This window comes from Corvus cornix, chromosome 1A (assembly GCF_000738735.6).
Source record: "Corvus cornix cornix isolate S_Up_H32 chromosome 1A, ASM73873v5, whole genome shotgun sequence".
Lineage (NCBI taxonomy): Eukaryota > Metazoa > Chordata > Aves > Passeriformes > Corvidae > Corvus > Corvus cornix.
Genome location: NC_047057.1, coordinates 6793055 through 6814450, shown reverse-complemented (window position 1 = coordinate 6814450; position 21396 = coordinate 6793055). Strand labels below are relative to the sequence as shown.

Sequence of the window (21396 nt, the reverse complement as noted above, 5' to 3'; positions counted from 1 at the left end):
TGTAATATAACCACTGTGGGATTCGTTGTCTCTTGCTCCCTGTTTTCAGTGACATTTCTGTCAAGCTCTCAAACAAATCTGCTTCTGTGGTGTAGAAGATTGGAGGATTTACTTTTGATAGCATCATTACACAAGTAGTGATACTGGCACTTGATTGTAGCTTGCATATACCATGCATCATTGTAGAGAGTTCCAGAATTGTATGGGCTGTGTGTTCTTTTATCTCCCCAAGCATCGTGAAATGCCTGGGTTCCATGGGGAAATCTAGTTCACTGCAGTAGTTGACTATAAATGGTCTATGTATGTGATAAATTTCTAGTTTCTATGTCTCTGGAGATTGTTTAAGTTCCAGATTCTGTAGGATTTCGTTTGCTCTTTTCATCTTGGGTACATCACCAATTGTAGTATTTCAAATGTGCTTCTTCAACCTGCTTTAGCATGAATGTTTTTTTCTCTCAGTGCTGATAAAGGGTCTTAAACAGCTCCACGAGAACCAAAAAAACAATCCAGGGCACCAGCTTCCAGACAACAAATGTGGCAGTGGATTAGCAAACACTAACTCCAGCTCTGGGGTGCAGCACGTGCAGATCCGGGTGGCTCGCTTGGAGGAGAGCACGGGCAGTGCCCCGAGTCCCATGGCAGCTCTGCAGATCCCAGTGCAGATCACCCACGTCTGTAAGTACTGAAACCACTCACACAAAACCTGAAGCTTTCTCATGTTAAGGTGGTGGAGGAGGATTGAGTATGTCTTAAAAGAGTTGTATTAATTCTCCCTTGGTCTTGCCATAACTTCAGATGAAACATTTCTGGGTTCCATTTACCTGTTTCTAACTCTGTTAGGAAAATGCAGATATTGCTGTGACAGTAGTTCCAAGAAGCTGCAATTGGAGCACCTGGACACAGGTGTTGCAGGTGTGTCTGTATGTGAGCACACAGGAGTTTGCCACATAACCTGTTCTTTGAAAAGCCCTCAGTACACAAACCTCTTAATGAAGATAGAGCATATATGTTTATTCCTTATATATGTTTATTCTGGTCACTCTTGTGTAGAACAATGAACATCGTGCACAGGATCTCCTTTTGTAAATTACGTAGACTGCTGTCTGTAAGTTCTGATGCAAGGAAGGTATAAGTGTTTTTTTCTAGTCCTGCTCTTTATTAGGCAGTTATTTCTAGACAAACACTTGGAAAGTGTTAGCTGCCAAGTCACACCAACATTCAGCTAGTGTTCTGCTAAACCACTGTATTTTTTTTAAGTTGGTGCTTCCCATGCTCTTAAGGATGAACTTTGGTCATTATCTAACACTGATTACCAGGTCTGCTCTGAATGTAGTTCTTATTGCTTGATTTTGTAACTAATCTTACTAAGTAACTCCAGTCACAGGCAGTCTGTCATCTGCACTGTGTATTGTTTTGCACCATTTGGCATTTGTAAATTTTATTAGGAAAAATTATTGCTTTGGTCTTGCTGATTACCAAATCAGTTACAGAATATTCTGAATTGGAAGGGATCCATGTGGATCATTGAGTCCCAACTCCTAAGTGAATGGCCTGTACAGGGGTTGGACCCACAACCTTGGCATTATTAGCACCCTGCTCTGACCAACTGAGCTAAGTTGATCTGGCTACAAACTGATTCTTCAGACTGTGACTGAATGGGCATTTGGCAAACAATTTTCTAATTTTATTAGATTAACCTGTATTAATCTATTTGTTAAGTGCTATCTTCATTTTATGAGATTTATTTTCTAATTAGAATGACACATGACACCAAGCCGAGAACTTTTTATCTGTCATAATATGCCAGTGGTCTCAGACTTTGATGAAGCTTGATCGAAGCTGATGGGTTTTGATGAGCAGGCAAGAGGGGCTGGGATCCTGGAACCTTTAGTTCTTTCTGAATTGAACCCTGTAATGGTTATTTTGTGACTTGACTCGCCTCTGTCTGCCTAACAAGCCTTTTCCCCCATTTTAGTCTGGTTTTCTAAAGAATTTCTGGTTGTGTAATGCAAGTGACTTTTGTATTGTATGTTTCACAGTCCCATGAGAGCTGAAGCTATTAGCCACTTTCAGCTGCATTGGGTGGAAGGCCCAGGGTTTCAAAGGGGCAGTTCCTGAGGTTTTATGAATATAGCTGGCTGGGTGACTGACAGGCCACACTTTACAGCTCTGCTACTGAGTACCAGGAAATCTGCAGCAGGAAACCTTGAACATGGCACTACAACAACAAAAGCTTCAAAACTGGAGCTTTTATCTTCTTAAGAGTCCAAAATTACTGTATTTTGCAGCCGCAGAGTTTCTAGTGCTTGGGTCACTGTTACCATCTTGTAGATCTTTTCCCCTTTTAGTATTTAGGAAAATACTGGAAAGTCCCAGGGAGAGTATTAATTTGGTTTCAGCTTCCTGGAACTTGTGATTTGTTTTTTAAGACTAAGTAAAAATCATAATTATGGTTATAAAGTTTTGGGTTAGAAGTTGTTTAGACCTGGTGATCTTAACCTGGTACATCAACTGTTTTCAGTGCTTTTTTTCACTGCTTTTAGAATTAATGGAGATAACTGCATAAGTAATTAACACAGTTGTAGTAATACTTACAGCTGTTATACACTGCAGTCATAACACATAGGTTAGGCAAATATCTTGTGAAGCATCTGATCTTTCATCAGGGTGGACATACTGTGGAGGGCAGAAAAGATTAAAAATACAAAAAAAAAAAAGAGGTCTGTGGGAAACACAACAGTATTAAGCCTGACACCAGTTTAAAGCAAGCAGTACATGATCCAAAGCGTATCATTACACCAAAGGTATCGTTACATTAGAACCTCTTGCAAATCTCATGACAGAAAGCAATTAGATCACGTCAGAAACTTTATTTTTCTGCTTTTATCTCTGTGTGCTTAAACCCATACTTAGTTTCTTTTGCTCTTTTGGATTGTAGAATGCTCTCTTTAAATAGTATTGTGTCTTGGGTACCAATTAGGGAACTTTGTCATTAGGATTGCAGCCAGTTTTCTTTTTCCTCATAGTGGAATTAACAGTTCCCTGCCATGTATTAATTATAGTATGTTATGTTCTCTGCAGGGCTGAACATTCTGGTTTACTACTTTCCTTTTCTTTTTTTTTTTTTTTTTTTGCCGTCCTTTTGCAGCCTCAACTGATTCCCCTGCTGCTACTGTTGACTCTGAAACAATAACACTGAACAGTGGAACACTGCAAACCTTTGAGATTCTTCCAGTAAGTAACTGGTATTTGTTATTGTGGTTTTTTTTTCTTTTAAGCCCAGCTACTTCTTACACTATAGAACTGTGCATTAAAAAAAAATTTAAGTAGAAGGAATTTAAAAGTTCTAAAACTTATTTCTGAAAGTGTAATCCATTAGGGCTGCAAGATAAACTGTGAATTACAGTTAAATGCTTTAAATTTGCATTAAGTTTTCCTTTGTGCTTGCATTTTTTTCTTTGTTGAAATCTGAAATAGAGGAGCCAGAGAAAGCTCGCAGCCAGTAAGGATTGTGTCAATTCCATTGTCCTGTAATTTATAGCACAGTTTCTCTTTAATCTCAAGGCAAAAGTAAGTTGAATTCATTCCTTTTTTACCTACTGTTGTACAGCATAATACAGACCTGATGGGCTCCTGCCCTTAATACTTGCCTTGGTAGCCCAGGGTTCTAGATGAGTTTTTTTGTGGTTTTTGAGTGCAGTACAGCAGTCAGTGCAGAAGGGATTGGATTGGATTGCTGTGGTGGTTTTCCAGGGGAGTTACAGTTAGGCTGGTTCATGTAAATCAAAATGCTCCAGTATGGCCTGGGCAGTGTGTTTGGGTATTAAACCTGTGTTGTCTTCGTAGTCTTTCCACCTCCAGCCGACTGGGACACCAGGTACCTACTTACTGCAGACAAGCTCGAGCCAAGGCCTCCCTTTAACGCTGACAACGAGTCCCACCATGACCCTGACGGCCACAGCAGCTCCGGCCTCCCCGGAGCAGATCATCGTTCACGCCTTATCCGTAAGAGCTCTGGGCGGGGACAGCTCCGGGCTTTGGGCACTGGGGGAAGGGGGACATTGTAAGGTAGGGCCCTGCACATACATGTTAAATTTGCAAAGCAGTTCTTAAATCATAACAATGTTACCTTGCTTAAAATCCTGAAGACTAAGATTTTGGGGGTTTGTGTATTGTTTTTAAAAAGCAACCTCAGGTTGCTTCAAAACTTAGCTTAGTGAGCAAGTTCTGAACAGGATGTCTCCATTTAGTGGCTTGGTCCCCAGCAAAACCAAATCTTGTTGTTTCATGATGTTTTCAGTTACTCTCACGAATAGATAATGGTTCACAACACTTCGATAGTAGTGCCAAGTATTGCTTTTTGGTAGAGGGAGGAAAGGGGAAGCAAACTGGAGATTGAATCACAAAAGTGATGCAAAATTCAGTTGAAAAAACCCTGACCTTCTGAATCTACAGTGATCCTCACCTGAATGGTTGCCTCTTTCATACTGTTTTATTTTTAATTTATTTGTGATTTAAAGAACAGACGACACCACGTTCAGTCTACAGAGTTATCATTTAGGAACAGGAAAGGTCAACAGATGATCTGGGCTGACATCCTGTGTATATAAAACTCTAAACTACACTTAGCAATTTGAATCTTTTGCTTGTATTTGCTTGAAAGACTTGTAAATAGTTACAGGAAAGTCTCTGACCTTTTTGGGGGTTTTATTTGTCTCTTTTTTGCAAATGCTGCTCACAGCCAGAGCATTTGTTAAACACAAGTGACAACGTCACGGTGCAGTGCCACACGCCGAGTGTCATAATCCGCACTGTTGCTGCCGAAGACATCTCGTCCTCTGTCACCCAGACAGAACTGACTGTGGATTCAGACATTCAGTCAGCTGACCTGACAGATCCTCCAGACACCCTGGGAACAAATACTTTCCCAGATGATATCCATCAGTCCAAACTGAGTGACGAAGAGCAGTCAGCCTACAACGAAGATGATGCTTCCAAATTTAGCAGCAGGAATAGCAGAGAACTGATGGATGGAGTTATGGTAAGAGCAGAGGAGGAGATTGCAGATGCCAGCCTGAAACAGGATGAGGATTCTCACTCTGATCTACCCAGCACGTACGTTACTGAGGTAAGGGAGGGCATGATACTTGATATTTTCTCCACTTCTGCATAGAGAATGATTTCATTGTATCTTTGGGCTTTATGTTACGCTATTTGAAATATCTCAGTGATTTCATGTATATTGGTACTTGAAGGGAGGCTACAAGCAAGATGGAGAGAGACTAATTTATAAGAACATAAAGTGAAAGGACAAAGGGGGATGGCTTCAAACTGAAAGAGTGTAGGTTTAGATGGAGTATTAGGAAGAAATTCTTTCCTGTGCGGGTGGTGAGGCACTGGAACAGGTTGCCCAGAGAAGTGGTGGGCTGCCTCATCTCTGGAAGTGTTCAAGGCTTTGGACAGGGCTTTGAGCAGCCCGGTCTCGCAAAAGGTGTCCTTGCCTGTGGCAGGGAGTTAGAACTAGATGATCTTCAAGGTCCCTTCCAATCCAAACAGTTCTGTGATTCTCTATCAGTTCTACAAGTATTTGTTGAGATCCTGTATCCTTGAGCTCTGTTGGTATGAGTATGAAAGTAACAGCATCTAGTTTGGTACTGAGACTGATATGTGACTTCATTTGAAGCACTGAATACCTCACTAGCTATGGAGTCATTTCAGTACTCAGGGTACTTCTGAATGGTGACAGTGGAAAGCTGGAACTTTGGTGGCACTGAACAGTTGCCTTCATGTGATTCCTGTTTGATGCTGTTGCTTTAAACTGGGCTGTTAATTGTCCAACACACCTGCATCAATAGATAGATTGAACAAAGGAGGCAAAGTATTTAGGTTTTGCTTTATGAATCTAATAACATACTTCAAGATGTTTCACAGTTTCCAGTTTGGAGGACTTCTGTTAAACGTACTGCTCCAGTCAAGTATCTGTTAAATGGGAATTTGAAGTGTTAAGCTAGTTCTCTCTCTGGCCTCAGATTTATTCATCTCTAACACCTGAGATGCAGAGATGAGTTTATCCAAATGATTACAGGTATTTGGATTGTTTATACTAAATTCCTCCATCTTTCACTTGTTGGAATTATGAAAATGACTTAAGTCACAGAAAACAGAGGTGCTAAAAAGAAGATAACACTCTTTAGTGGGTAGAAAATACTTCTTCCCTTACAAGTTTGATTAGGTTAGAATGTGGGAAAAGATGAGTTAGAGTGAAATACCCCATCCTGTATTTCTGCTTTGTCAGTCTTGAAAATCCATCACTGATCTGCTTTGGCTTTGTCTTTGAAGAAGCTTCTAATAGACAGTCCATATCCATTATGCTCTTACAAAAGGGAGAATCTTTGTACATCTCAAGTTTGCTACTACAGAAGCTTCTGAATCCTGCATACATATGAATCTGGGGATTATTCTTCCATTTTCCTCTTTCCGTGCCATGGTTGACGTAATTGTGTTAAGATTTTCAACATTTGACACAGACCATCAGCTTTCTACTCTTAAGTTTAAAACTTCAGCTTCTCGAGGTAGAATTAATAAACTTTTGATATTAACCTAGTTCCTAATTTAGCTTTGTACAAATTGCTTATGGCTAGCAGGATATAAAACTATAAACTTTTTTTTTCTTTACAGAAAAACAAACTGAATTTGTAATTCTAATTTGCCTTACCCTTCTAGTCAGATTCAAGTTTGACGTGTGTATTTAAATTCTAGGAAATAGTGAACTGTCTGTGAGTAATTCTCAGTAAAAAGTTACTCTAGAAAAACATGCCTAAATTTTGTTTTCTTTAAGTCAGTGTTATTTTTATGAGCTTGCCAGGGTTGTATTGTCACTGTGGGTGGGTAGTGGGAGGCAGGCAGTCATGCTGCAGGGTTTTATTATTTCTGGCTGGGAAAGGTGCCCATTTGCCACAATGGCTTCTTTAGTTTGTCACGCCTCCTCTTCTCAGTTTCAAGCCTTGCCAGCCCAGTGCTGCTGGTGGGCAGAGCTGTGTGCTCTGCAGAGAGCTGCTCCTGCAGGTCAGGCACATGGTGCCCTCATGGATGGGACCTAGTGCAGTTCACTGAGCTGCAGCACAGGTTGTCAGCTCCTCTTCAGCAGCATTAGGGAAGGGGTTTTCAGGCAGCTGCCTTTGCAAAAACACTGTGGAGTTATGTAAGGAAGTAAGTTTTCCTGACGAAACCAAGGTGGAGGAGGATTTTCTTAAACATAGAGGGCTGTGACCTCTCCTAAACAATTCCTGCTCCCTCTGAAAACAGGGACAAATCTAGGTACCTTCCACTGTGTCAGCAACAGTGGAAGGCATTCTGTATCAGGAGTTCCTGAAGTTTGAACAAACCTTACACGTTACACAAAAAAGCTGGAATCCAAATATCTCTGCTGGTTCTGGCAGTACTGTGTAGGATGACTTTTCACTGTGTTTGTGGAACGAGGAGTGTGCTGTGACACTGAGTCAGCCAGATGTGTTAGTGCCATTCCAGTACCACAGGAGCCAGGGAAGAGGCAGCAGCAGCAGTTATGGTAGGCTGGGAAGAGAGTGAGGGTATTGACAACTTGTAGCTGGAAGGAATCAGTGTGTTGCCAATCTTCTGGTATCATGAGGTTCAGCAAAAATGTCTGGAGCCAACCTCCAGCCAGTGACAGGCACAGCAAATCAAGTGGGTCTTTGAGCTCTGTGTTCAGTTAACACTTGACAACAGGAGTTGTGAAACTTAAGGTAAAGCTGTTGTGTTTGTGGAGCAGGTAAATACTATGTAATGTTCTAGTTTCAGAACATCTAGACAGCAAGTAGTGGAAAAGCCTAATTATTCCTCTTCAGACAAAACGTATGACTTGCAAGGGAACGTTTTATCACCACCGTGTCTCCTTTCCTCTCCACCTGCCTTTATATTGCTCAACAGGGTGAAATTCTTCTCATACTGTTTTTGGGTGCCTGCACTAAAATGGAACATGTCCTGTAAATGCTGAAATAAACTATCTCAGGTGCTGACATTTCAATTTAATGAGATAAAAGTCATCCAGAGTGTGATGCTTACTGTGGAGTATGGCTGAGCAATGCAGGTTTTTGTTTATGCTACCAGGAATGCACTCTCATGGCCTATTCTGTGTTGTGCAGGACCTGGGTTCCCCAGCGATAGAAGAACAAGTTGATCAACCTACAATAGATGATGAGACTGTGCTTATTGTTCCTTCTTCCCATGGTTTTATCCAGGCAACGGATGATATAGATAGTGAATCAGTCTTGCCCTTGACAACTCTCACAGGTATGACAGTCCCTTTCATTAAAGCAGTATATAGAGCTTTTGAGTCTCTGCAGACAGTGCTTAGTGGATGCTTGCTTTCTCTTAAATAATTTTACATGTCAGTGCTGTGAAACTTTTAAGTACTCCTCAGAGGAAGGATCTCCCTGCAGAGCCCTCAGAGGGTCAGCAGTGATAGTGTAATACCTGATGGATGCAAATGCAAGTCACACTGTTGCATCCATATCCATCTATATTGGTCATCACTTACCTTCTCTAAGGATACTCAGAACCCACCTGGATGTGGTCCTGTGCAACGTGCTCTAGCTGAACCAGCTTTAGCAAGGGGTTGGACTAGAGGATCTCCAGAGGTCCTTTCCAACCCCAGCTGTTCTGTGATCCTGTGAAACTAAAAATTGCAAACTGCCTAGTTTGAACAATATTGCTTATAATTGGTTAGAATTCCAGACTACATTTCCTGTCTCCTAAGTTTGTATTTTATATCTTGTTAGAATGGCACAGCAATAGTTCTAATGCTTATTGTCTCTTGACAGATCCTATCCTACAACATCATGGAGATGGGTCACACATTATTGGCTCATCGTTGGGCAGCCCTGACTCGGAAGATTCAAAGGATGTTGAGGATTTAGTGAGCTGTCACTGAGAAGCAGCAATGGTGTCTATTTCTATTGACCATGTTTGCATTGTGAAATTAGTTACAACCCTGTGCCACATTTCCAAAGAAAGCAGTCACGGTCTGTCTCTTTGAACAGAAACTTCCAGTGTGAAGTGACTACAGTGCACTTTCTCTGCTCAGGCTGTTTCCCTCATCTGGGAGGGGGGACCGAGCTGCCAACCAAGGCCTGCAGGTGCCACATCTCACTGGGGTGTTCCAGTGTTCTGAAGAGCCTCTGTTGTAGTGCTCACTGCTCAGATCCATCCAGCTCTGATCTGACTTGTTACTGATGTGCTGAACTGCACACATGGAGAACTGGACAGAAGTCAAGGATTGCGGACTGTAGCCTCTTAGTGCCACAGCAAGTATTCGTTTGCACAGGTTACATGAAGAATGGGTGAGGATTTCTGCACTCACTGACTCTTGTAATAGATGGAGTAAGAGACTGTTACATTTCAGGAAGGAGTGAGTTCCATCAAAGACTTCAGGGAGCGTGGGGAGCATCATGAAGCAGTGGTGTGTGTATTCCCATCTCATCTGACTCATTAGTATGTCTGTGGCATAGGAAGAAGGCAGAAGCTTATGGGACGTGCCTGGTCTGCTTGTTCCTGAGGAGTCCGTTGCTGGCAATGGACAGAGCTTGGAAAGATCACTTGTGGAAAATCTTTTCTTGTTTTTTGGGGTTTTTTTTCTTTTTTCTCATCACTACAGCAAGCTGAATAAAAAGGGAAGGGCTATGAGAAAGGGAAGCTACTGGGACCCACCAGCCTCCCCCCACAAGCTTGGAATTTTGAGATTGTTGTGAGTAGGTTGGAATGTTTGTATCTCTCGCTGTTTACCTGACACTACCAGCCACCTCTCCAGAGGTGATTCCTGCAGCAGGTTAGTAGATGGGGAGTGGTGTGAAGGTGGCAAAGTCTTGGAGGAATAGCTCTGTGAGAGTTTGGACATAGGCCCCCAAGGCAAAGGAGGCCAATTAATTCCTACATCGTTTGAAACAGACACTAGGCTGAGCAGCAGCCTGTTAGCTAGGAATCAAGAGAAAAAGCTATAGAAACTAAAGACTTGTATAAATTATTTTATTTATTTCTGTAATTAGCTCTTCATAATCAAGAGTTGGTCTTTTTCAGTCTGTGGTTTTGTTAATGTGAAAAATAAGTTGTAGTTTTAAATGGTTACCTAGGGAACAGAAATAATTGTATATTCAGTTTCAATAAAATAAAGAGTATTTGTCTTACTTCACTGTAACATGCTATTTATTTATACTGCCACAGATCCTTTCAATGCTGCAGTTTATTTGTACAGTAATAAAAAAAGTGCAGTTTTTTCCAAAACGAAAAAGCTTGTGCCATTCTGAAACATCAGTACAACTGGAATGTTCATTAAGTGCAACAGTAGCTCTTCAAAAAAAAGCAGAATGTCACGTCTTTTGGCAATAATTCTCCCCAACAAGAGGGACATTACATATACATTTACATGAAAATCATGTACTGATTTATCCTTGCACAACCCACTCCTTTCCTCTCAGGCTGATTGTTCTCACTTAAATGTCTTGAGTAGAGCTGAGAGCTGAGCTGGAAGCAGTCTGACACAGTAGCATCATTGCTGGGTATTCCCAATGTCCTTCATTTACCCACTTCATGGAAGTACAGGTTGGCACATATACATAACATGACAATAGAAAACAATATGTAGTAAATTAGATTTCTAAATTTGGGTTCCAGGTCTCCTTGTCGATACCAGTAGATCTAGAAGAGAAAAGGAGTTCGTGTTATTTTAAAAAGCCAGGTACTTCTGAGGAAGCTTTCTATGGTAACTGAACTGGCAACTTGTATGTCTGGTTTTGGGGGTTTTTTTCTTCCTGTGAAACAATCCAGCTTCCTCTGGCCAGAGAGACAGAGTGTGTGTGTGTGTGTCTGTGTGTGAAACTGTCCCTGGGGACATGTGCTCTCTGGTCAGCTTTGCGAAGAGGGAGGGAGAGTGGGTGGCTTAGCTGGGGGTGTTTTAACACTCAAAGCTGGCTACACCCTGGTTGAGGACAAACATGAGCTTTGCACTAACAGAGTCTATTCTGGGCAGAGTTGTGGCCACCAGCTTTAGGATCAGAAACTGGGACTCACCAGGCAACGCAGAGCAACTTCCCAGCGTCCCCAGCAGTGAGGGGTTCAGGGCTGTTCCAGGTCACAGCTGGAGGAAGGAGACTGCTCCAAGTTTGAATAGCTACCACAGAAGAAGGAGCCACCAGTGGGCCTGCCCATGGAAGGGGGATTGGACTAGATGGTCTTTGACAGCCCCTTCCAACCCAAACCATTCTGTGATTCTATGAACTCAAACCTGCCAGTTCCCTTTGCCAATGCTTGGGACCAGCTCCCTTGGAATTCTGCAGCTGTTGAATAGAGGAACATCTACTTGCTGTCCCTTCCTACCCTTGTAGCTTCCATCCCCTGTGTTTGAAAGGTCGCTGACTAATGCAAGTGGCATGGCTGGTCCCACTTCAAGTGTCTTCTGCAGCACAATCCATCTCTGCATTCCTGTTTCAGTACTCTGCTCCCTGGTTTCCTACTCTCTGTCTCCACTGGCAGCTATGGGTGGCAGTGCCACAGAGGTGACAACTCTTGCACTGCAGCTGGGCTGCAGGAGTTGGCTCAGTTCACACACTTACTCTGCAGTAAATACAAACTCATTACCACTCCCTCATTGTCAGCTTGTGGTATCAAGGCAGGAAAGCTTTTCTAGGAGAGTGTAAAAAAGAAGGCAGCACCACATAAAGCAGATTTTATTCAGAGCCATCAAGTCAAAAGCACGGCAAACGTGGCAATACTTACAAGAATGCCAGCAGAAATGCAACACAAGGAGATGCAGAAAGCAAAAAATACATTCACAGGTTTTGGAGGTAGTTGCGGGAAGACAAAAGCACTGATTAAAGTGACCTGTATGGAGGAAAACAAAGATGAGGATTTCACTCTCGCCAACGCTGCAGTGAGAGGAGGCTCAGCCCAAGGGCTGGAGCAGCGCAGCGCTCGCATCTTGCTCTGCACACCTCTCCCTGCTCTCTGACTCCCACCCCTGAGGAGCTGAAGGAAAATGTGCAAGTCTGGAGGAAAACTGCTTTGATACAGCTGCACACTGAGAAGAGTGGAATAAAAACGATGAAAGCTTTGCCACGCTGGCTCATTGCCAGAAACCACCCTCCAAGTAGCCGTGAAGCCATCAGGCCTGGGGGTGCACACTGCCCACGTAGGAGCATCGCTTCTGCCAAGTGTTCCACCAGCTGGCACCTCACCTGTCCCCACAGCCTCCCTGCACCCCCCGTGGACCATACAAGTGATGGTCTCCAGTCACGATGGCGTTGGGTTTGTCTTTAAAGCTTGGGGAAAGCACAGCTCAACACAAAGCGACAAACTTTGGAAAGACTTATATAAGCCAAAAATAGAGGACAATAAATCATAAATAGAAGGAAATAGAAGCAAACATGCTCTCCTGGCACATAAATGCTTTGTTGTCTCACTCAGCCTCACATTCAGCCAGGGGGGACAATCTACCAGAGATTTTATTACAGCTCTTAAAAGATGACATGAAGAAAGGTATTCCCCTCCTGTTGTCAAAGAGTTTCAAAAGACAGGTATGTCCCAAAATGACTGCCTGCCCTAAATTAGAACCTGTTTGGTCATTGGAAGTTTCACCACCCGTTTTTGGGGAGGACTTGTTGTTTTTTCCCTGTCACCTGAAGGTGCAACATGGGGTGGGATGGGAGATACTTACTACAAGCAGCAAGGTTGTTAAGCCACCAACGACTAGATTGATGATTCTGTCCTGAAGAAAAGATAAGAGTGTTTTGTGTACCAAAAAAACCACTAACAACAAAGAACCCCAAACCATATAAAACAGACCATTAACCAACAACAGAGAGCATCAGCCGGGATCCACGTTATCCCCAGCACACCATCGAGGCTCCCTGGTCAGCTCTGCCACACAGGAGGGTTTCCCTCCCTCCATGGACCCCAGGGAGGTTGTATTGGTCAAGGCCTTGTGCAGCAGGTTTGCTCATTTGCAGATGGCTTCTCTGCTACATCCAAATTGATTACAGTTGTGCAAATTATTTTTAAATCTTTTTTTTAAAGTGGGAGCGCACAGATGGAGGTTGTCAGGAAAGGTTTTTTTTAGCCTCACTGCCTGAGAATTAATAGATTGATAGAGTCTTAGGTGGGCATTTGTGGGCTGCTGGTAAGGAGGTGAAGCATTGCCCACACCCCAAACATTCCACCCTAACACTAGCAGATCTGAACATACCACACAGTGGCTCTGCTTGGACAGACAGATATCCCCCCACACTTCTTTCTGCTGCTCCTCATCCGTGTAAAACGACTGACTGGGAGGACACAACCTTTTTGCACCTGAGAAGAGAGATCCCTCAGTGCCAGCATCGCAGTCCCATCCCAGTGGCATCAGGGCAGGGGCTGGCTGTGACACTGGGCTGTGTGACCATGGGCTCAGAGAAGCACCCAGAGCAAGACCCTGTACTGATGCGCCTTCTGGAGTGAAAAACAAAGGAAAAAGAGAACATTCCCATCCCTGCCAGCACACTGCCTTCTCCCTGGTGCTGCTCTGAGTATAAATGTGTATCACTACAGTCAGGCTGGGCTGCACATAGCTGACAACTCAAATCAAAGGCTAGAAGAACAGCTACAGCAGAAAAGCTGTGCAGAGAGAAAACTCCACAAACTTCGATTAATTATACTGAGAGTGATTAAGTGTGGTGAAAAGAAAGTGAGAAAAAAGTTTGTGCAGTGAAAGCATTTTGCCCAAGACACCGCAGCCAGCAGGCAGGGCAAGATGGGCTTCCTTCCACCTGCTCTTGCACCTTTCTTCCCTCCTAGAATCTGGATTTGTAGAGGGAGTAATCCTGGGTCATGAAGAAGTAACACATGGCAGCAGCAGGGCACAAGAAGAAAGCAGAGAGCAGCAAATTATGGTTTTGTGGGACATCACCAGCCCTGACCTAGGCTTCGTGGAGCTCACATTCAAGTGATTCAGGAACAGGTGGATGCTGTGCCCTGGTTGTGTTCATCTCCAAGTGAAAGGGCCACAGCAAGCAGACTCTTGGAAACCTCTTTTATTAGTCCCCAGCTCCTCTTTGTAAAACGAGACCATTGATGCTCCTGTAGCTCAGAAGCCCCAAGCCATGGGGGCACAGTGGTGACTGCAGCAGTGGGAAGTGAACCCCCCCATAGGAAATTGTCACCCACATCCCCTGTGCAAGGTCCTTGCCAGCCAGGCACAAACCCCCTCTCCTCACCAGCATTCCCACACAGCGGCAGCCTCTGGGAGCCAACTATGAGATACCCACCACTGACCCCAAAGACGGAGACAAGTAACTCCAGGAAAGTAAGAGAAGCAACTTGAGAAATGCAGGCATGAAATGCTCCACAACAGCATATTGTGATGGCTCAGCTGGACTCCTCCTCCTCACCTAAAACAAATTGAAGAACTCAAAGCTAACTTTAATTTAGGCAGGACACGGAAGGGTCCTCACCCCCAAAAGCCACTCCAATACCAGGAGAGGATGGCAGTTTTGCTCTGCCCTTGCCCTGCAGACCTGGCTGAGCCCACCAAGGCAATGTTACAGAGGGGGACCAGAGTTTGCATTCAGGCTCAGCACCGCCATTCAGGGTGGCAAGAGGTGAGCAACTGGATTCCTTGTGCCATGAGGAGATGGGTTTCCAACAGCAGAGATAGCAGGGAATGCCAGGGAGCCAGCTGCAGAGCAGCAGTGGGTCACCAACCTGCAGAGCTCACCTGGTGAGCACAGTCACAGCCAGCTCTGCAGAGAGCTTGGAGGGATGGACACAGTCACCATCCAGAAACTCAGGCATGACTCTGCTTCTCCTAATTAGCTAGAGACCCATTGTGTGAGGACAGACTGGACTGGCAGGAGAAAACAAGGGGGTCACACTTGGCAGTGGCCATGGAGCATTTCTCCCCAACTGTTACAGTGTGGGAGAGAGCGTCCCCCAGCACAGGAACTCTCATCTCACACTGCTGAGTGATGGACTTCCCAGCAACAGCCGGATCAGGTACGGATGCTGGCAGTGGAGCACGTGGCATCCAGTCCCTGCGGCCAAGGCATCCCCTGCCCCGTGCTTAAACCTGCGGTCACTCAGATTTTCCAAATGCGCTGTCGGCCGAAGAAGGTATTTCAGGATCTGGGGATTAGAGACACTGATCCTGAAATCCCGGGCTTGGCAAAGCAGTGAGAGGCTGTATTCCCCAGTGCCCACTGACACTTCAGCCCCAGGCAGCTTAGCACAGCAAAAAGGTTAAAAATACTCAAGCAGAGGCCGCGACGGCTAAAGGGATTGGGGCTGACGGAGCCTTTCACCTCCACACCGTGTCCGAGTGCACAGCCCGGCCCGGACAGACACTCCTGGATGCTGGGCACATGGAAACCAGCTGCAGTGAGCCTTGTATCCTACATGTCACCCAGCTGGCAAAGCCAGCTCTTATAACCAGCACAGCTGATTCAGGAAGGGTTTTTCTCCAGCATCACTATGTATCGTAATAGCCACTAGAGTAAAAAGACAAAAAAACCCAGCAGGCCCACCAAAACAGAGAGCCTGCAGCTGCTTGAGGTCACCTGGACCAGCACAGGGCACTGGCACTCACACACTAACTTCTGATACAGCCCAGCAGTACCTCCATGGGGGTCCCCATTCAGCCAGCCAGCTGTCGAGATGTAGTGAGCTGTTGGCCAGACAGGAGATGAATTCCATGTTTCACTGTTGCACAAGCTGCATTTTGAAACAGGAGGTTTCTGCCCTCTCCTCCTACTCTGGGGAGGGTGTTGCAGGGGCTGGAGGCATCAAGTTTCTCCCAGGGAGCTTCTGCAGTGCAGAGGTCTCCCTCCATCTGCCTCTGGGAAAGGGACATAAGGTCAGGAAGCATCAAATCCTTGCAAAGCAGGAGGGCACAAGCCAGGATTCTTTGGGATCTGGGTCAAGGTTACTTGGAGCAGCAGGGAAACTGAGGCAGGACTGAGAATGTATCTGCACCACTGCACCCCTTTCACAGGCTTTGAGAGAGTGGGAGCTTTGGTCTTTGCCCCCTCCCATCCTTGAATCCTCCAGGTTAGCAGTGTATGGCTGAGCCCACAGGAATCCCAGCAGAGGCTTGGCCAGGACAAGGGAACGGGCTGGTCTCCTGGAGCATGAAGCTGGTCCCCTGGAGCATGGGTACCTGGTGCAATCTCTGCAGGAGTGACGAAAAGGCCATTTTTATGCCTTACATCAGCAAGTCCAGATGGTCAGCAGCCATTGCAGCCCACTGCAGCCGTAGGGGATACCTGAATGCAGTGCCAGACCCAGCCTCGTGGAATTCCAGGCAATACAAGCTGTGCTCAGGGCCATGCTGGCCACTGCAAGACATGGAGTGTTCCTGGTGTGTCCTCAAAGGCTCATCATTCCCATCCCGAGCTGGTCAGTCTCTCTATTGTTTTCTACTTCCAACTCATAGCAATTAACTCCCACCCACTCATATGTCCTCCCACCATGGAGGAACCCAACTTCCAACTTCTTTCCCAAGAAGTGCTGCACCTGTGACACTCTGTCCCCTCTTTGCCATGGTACAGCCGTGCCTTTGCATTGTCTCATACCCACTCGCTGCCAGTGCTGCATCCCTGGAAACCACAGCTGAATCCACAGTGCCTGGCGTTCATCAGCACCATGCTGCTACACTCCCTCTTCCCACCAGAGACTCCTTTGGTACCATCTTGCCCCAGGCTCTGCTCAGCACTCGCTTGGGAGAGCGAGCTTGGCAGGAGCAGCTGGACCACGGCGAGGTAAGGAGGCCGATGCTGCTGCCCAGCTCTGCCATCCCCACAGAGTGGCTTTACCCTCAAAGTCACCAGCTTGGAGACCAGGAGAGTGCAAGAAGGCAGGAAGAGGGAATCCCCATCTCTACATCCATTTCCCACTGCTGGCAAGGGTGCGAGACCCCTAATTTTAGGTGCAGGCCTTCCTGGGGCACAAGCACTGCCCCTGCCCCTCCCTGTGGCCCCAGCCCGAGCAGAGACTCCCGGTTTGCCAATATCGGCCATCACTTGCAGAGACCCAAAAGCAGAGCTGGGGCGTGGGCAGACACACTCCTCCTGGCAGACCTGCTCCCATTTAAAGGCAAAGTTCAGCTTCTCCATTTCTGACACAGAACATTCCAGCTCGGGACCTCACCAGCGTCCGTTTCTAGGCAACCCCAGTGAATCAGGGAGGAAAGGACCCCGGGCCAGCACAGTGATCCCTTGTCTGTCAGACACGGGTACAGCAGAGAGAGACCATTGGCTGCTGCTCGGCCCAAATGACAGGTTCCAAAGAAGCCACAGGAGATAGGCAGGGGGTGAAGTGCAGGACGCTGGATCCCCATTAGAGCCCAGGAACTGAAATTAGCATCCCACGTTTATTATTTATCGCTCTCCTTTGCGAGCAGAGGCATAGCTGGAAAAAGACGGGGATCAGGGATCCAAGGCTTAACCTAGGCTGAAAAGTTTGGGGGTTACCTGCCAGGACTGCCATCGAGCTCTGATGGCACATCCCAGTCCCCAGAAGCTCCCTCATCGCTGGGGGCTTCCCAAAATCCCTGACCAAGGACTGGCCAACAGGACCAAAGTGTGCAGGGCACTGCTCCAACAAAGGTACCCTTGCGCTCCCATCAGGGCCAGCAACTGCTGGTGGCGGACGTCTGCCCCCCTCAGTTCATCTTCCTGGGGTCCTGCCTGTCCTCCTATGCCACATCATTCTATTTTTCCCCAAAAGTCCGGGTGGTATCACTTTATGTTTTCATTAAACATTATCACCGTAGCAGCAGTTCCGAGTACCTGCAGGGAGGGCGGTGATGCATTCGATACACTCGTGAATAACCTCACGCAGTTTCAGCCTGCACCCCCCGGACACACACAAGTGTGGGTAACCCCTCCTAACAGGGGACAACCCCAAGTCACAAACCGATGGTGGGACATCTCCAGGTATCGTGATTCCCGAAGGATCCCGATGCAGGGCAGCCGCAGGAGCCCCCTCCCCAGCACAGCCCCCCAAAGCAGCGCCGGCCCGCAGCAGTGCCGAGAGCTGAGCGGCTTACGGGGATTGACACCTGAGGAGCCGCTGCTGCCACACGTCAGCCAAGGAGAGCCACCGCCGGCTCCTCCATCCCAGGAGGAAAATCAGTTCCCAGGAGAGCACCAAACGCAGCCCCCATCCCCATCCCCATCCCCAGCAAAGACGCCCCTAACCGGGTGAGAGGCAGCCTGGGGTGCTGCAGCCCCAAAGCCCCGGCTTGGGGGGCTGCAGGGCACACCCGGCTGGGACACAGTGGCTGTGTGACCCCTGCCCGTGCCCAAACCCCTTCCCAACCCCACTCCGGGGGTCCCCTTGACCCTGGGACCCCGAGCCCCAACTCCTCGACACAGTTTTGGGGGGATGTTGGTTTGGGGGCGGTTATTTGAAAGTTGATTTCCTTGGGGAAGGAGGGGAATGTTTTGTGAGTTTTTTATTTGGGGAGGGGGTCTTGCTGAGAGCGGGTTAGTTCTGGGGATATTGTTTGGTGTTTTTTAAATTTGGGGCTGGTTTTGATGGATTATTTTTGGTTTGGGGCACTAATCGGGAGAGGGTTGTTTTTGTTTTATTTCAGGGGGGGTTTTCTATAATTACGCCAATTTGAAGCTTTTCCTTCTTTTGGGATTTGGGGGACTACTTTTATATTTTTCCATTGGGGTGCAGCCTCTCTGATTTCCGATGCTGTTTTGGGGGGACTGAGGATTCTTTCTTATTTCATAGGGGGTTTTTATCTGTTTGCAGGATTCGGGCAGGTTCCTCGCTCGGGCCGGCCGCTCGGCTGCCTGCGGCGCTCCGTGCCGAGCCCGGGGGCAGGGGATGGGGAGCTGCCGCTCTCCGGGCGGCCGGGGAGGAGGTTCCTCATTACCGGCGGGCATTTACGCCGGCAGAGGGGGTGGGGGGGACACACTACGGGACCTTCTGCTGCATTTTCTCCGCTGCGGTTCGCTTTGGGGGGGGTTGTTTTGGGGGAGCGGGGTGCCGGGGGTGGCCGCCGGTGCGGCGGAGCGCCGTCCCTTACCCTGGCCGAGGTCTCCCCGAAGAGCGGCCGGTTGTCCGCGCCGCCGGTGCCGTACCCGCGGGCGGGGAATCCCTCCATGGCGCGGGGGCGCTGCGCCGGCGGCCGCGGGGGGGCGCCCGCTCATGCTGCGCCTCCCCCCCTCCCCTCAGCCCCCCCGCGCGGCCCCTCCGCGGCCCCTCCGCGCCCCGCGCTCCCCGCGCGCCCGCCCCGCCCCGCCCCGCCCCGCGCAGCTGCCGCGCGCCCGCCCCGCCCCGGGCACGGGGCAGGGAGGGGCGGGAGCGGCCCCGCGGGAGCTGCGCGGGTGCGGAGCCGCCGGCCCGGGCTGCGCGGGGAGCGGCGGGGAGGGGCGGGCGCGCTGCCGCCGGTTTGTTGCTCAACCAAGTTGCGGTATTTGTGCAAATCTCGTTAGGGGTGACGCTATGGCAGCTCGGAGAAAGGAGCTTGATTTGATTTGATTTCGATTTGATTTTTCTCATTTTAAATTCTATTTTGTTGCTCTTATTATGGGGGTTTTAAATTTTATTTTATTTTCCTTTATTGTGTTTTACTCTCATAGAATCATAGAAGCAGGATATCCTGAGTTGGAAGGGACCCACAAGTAACCCCAGTCCGACTGCTGGCCCTGCACAGGACACCCCACAAATCCCACCCTGTGCCTGAGAGTGTTTTCCAAACCCTTCTTGAACTCTGTCGGGCTCAGTGCTGTGAGCGCTGCCCTGGGGAGCCTGTTCCAGTGCCAGCCACCCTCTGTGTGAAAAACCTCTTCCTGATATCCAACCTAACCTTTATTTTATAGTGTTGTAATTTTCTTACTTTGTATTTTATTTTGTTTTATTTTACTTTGCTTTATTTTATTGGAGGGGCTTATTTATTTATTTATTTTTAAACATCTGATGCTGCTAGAGCTGAAAAATGAATTTACATGTGCTCCTCCCAGTCCCCTACATGAGTTACCCATCTAAATTAGATAAAAGAGAGGGATTATTCCTCGTACTGGGATTGCTGGCAGTGAAACACTTTTGATGTATACATTCCTTAGCCAAAGTTTTCCCACATATTGTTTCTGCTCAGGATAAAGCTTGCTGCTGCTGCTGCTTTGGAGTTGAAGATGGGTTTGCATGTGAGAAAGCCTGGGGACATTAATTTTACTGGGTTTTTTTAGTTTATTTTAATTTCTTTTAATTTTCTAATTATATTTTCGATTTATACTTTTATTTATGTTAATTTTAATTTATTTTTGTTGGTTTGTGGGTTTTTTTACTTTTTAATTAATTTCATTTTTTCTAACTACATCACTTGCTCTCAGAAAATAGCTTTCCTCTTGGATATCCCCTAGACCATCATGGATACAACCTTTCTCCAAGTGCATTCGAGGATGAAAATAAACCAATCAAGATGCATTAAATGTCATGGCTTCCAGGACAGATGTTTTTTGTTCAAATGAGCCCTGTGGTTTCCCCCCGACCCTGCTCTCCCTGCCATGCACCTCTCCAGGATTTCCAGGGGGCTTTTTGACCTGAAAGACAAACTTCCCTAAATATAATTGTAATTTAGCAGAAATAGCATGGCCATTTCTTTCTTGCTGTATAGAAAATATTTCTAGGCCAGGTCTGTAGGTGAAAAGATCAGAAAGAAGAACACCAGCTGCAGATATGAACTTTCAGAACAGTTGTGCTGTTGGTGGCTCCAATTCCCGTCAGCCCCTGTCATCGAAGGTCCCCCACAGGCCGCTGGTCATGGCACGTCGGAGCTCCCCTGCTCTTGAGCAAGAGCCCGGTGAAATCAGCCGCTTCTCTTGCGAAACACTGCTGTCATTTTAGGTCACAAGTGCTGCCGGGGCCGCTTGACCTGGGGCCGTGCTGTGCACACTGGGCTCCGGAGCACTCGATCTCCTCTCAGCCTCTGCGCTCAACACACTCAGAGACCAAAACGCTGCCGCTTCGAAGATGAAAAGTATTGAGTTCAAGCAAGGCTGGAAAATTATCACAGTTTTGACGAGCTTGACTGTGCCCTGAGCTGAAGTACTGGGTGGGATGCCACAAAGGCCTCCTGTAACCCTCCAGCAGTTGTTCCCAGGCTAAGTGTTGGGGAAGAAAGGTCTCCAGGACTCAGTGGAGAGACTCTTCATGGCCTCTTGAACCACTTGAAAAGCAGCAATCCCGTGGTGTGAAGGATGTGGCTTCCTGACACACAAGTGCTCTTGACCTACAGAACGGTTGGTTCTGTGCTCATTTTGCAGCACTTGTATATTAATTATATTCCTGAGCAGGCTCCAGCTGTGCCCAGGTTAAATACCAAGGGGGTTGTGGGGTCTGGGT

At 47.0% G+C, this 21396-nt stretch overlaps 2 protein-coding genes across 3 annotated transcripts in view; one reads left to right on the top strand and one right to left on the bottom strand.

Annotated features, from left to right (window-relative positions):
- The window catches only part of DMTF1 (cyclin D binding myb like transcription factor 1), a 29014-nt gene extending 18815 nt beyond the window's left edge, over window positions 1-10199 (top strand). For both annotated transcript variants that reach the window (XM_039570598.1, XM_039570597.1), the window contains 6 exons: window positions 460-675; window positions 3149-3234; window positions 3847-4005; window positions 4742-5128; window positions 8163-8310; window positions 8841-10199. In XM_039570598.1, coding sequence (XP_039426532.1) covers window positions 460-675; window positions 3149-3234; window positions 3847-4005; window positions 4742-5128; window positions 8163-8310; window positions 8841-8950 — 1106 coding nt within the window. In that variant the 3' untranslated portion in view covers window positions 8951-10199. The remainder of the gene's footprint in view (window positions 1-459; window positions 676-3148; window positions 3235-3846; window positions 4006-4741; window positions 5129-8162; window positions 8311-8840) is intronic.
- Window positions 10025-19207, bottom strand: TMEM243 (transmembrane protein 243). Its single transcript, XM_039570599.1, has 4 exons — window positions 19079-19207; window positions 12725-12775; window positions 11788-11892; window positions 10025-10710 (listed from the first exon to the last, which is right to left on the bottom strand). The coding sequence occupies exons 1-4, from the start codon at window positions 19154-19156 to the stop codon at window positions 10588-10590; spliced, it is 357 nt and encodes a 118-aa protein (XP_039426533.1). The 5' UTR covers window positions 19157-19207; the 3' UTR covers window positions 10025-10587.
- Between the last annotated feature and the right edge of the window lie 2189 nt (window positions 19208-21396).

Coding starts and splice junctions, on each gene's coding strand:
- TMEM243 (XM_039570599.1), bottom strand. CDS start 19,156: ATGGAGGGATTCCCCGCCCGCGGGTACGGCACCGGCGGCGCGGACAAC. Junction 12,776..19,078: donor TCGGGGAGACCTCGGCCAGG/GTAAGGGACGGC, acceptor TCTTTTCTTCAG/GACAGAATCATCAATCTAGT. Junction 10,711..11,787: donor GCATTTCTGCTGGCATTCTT/GTAAGTATTGCC, acceptor TTTCTCTTCTAG/ATCTACTGGTATCGACAAGG.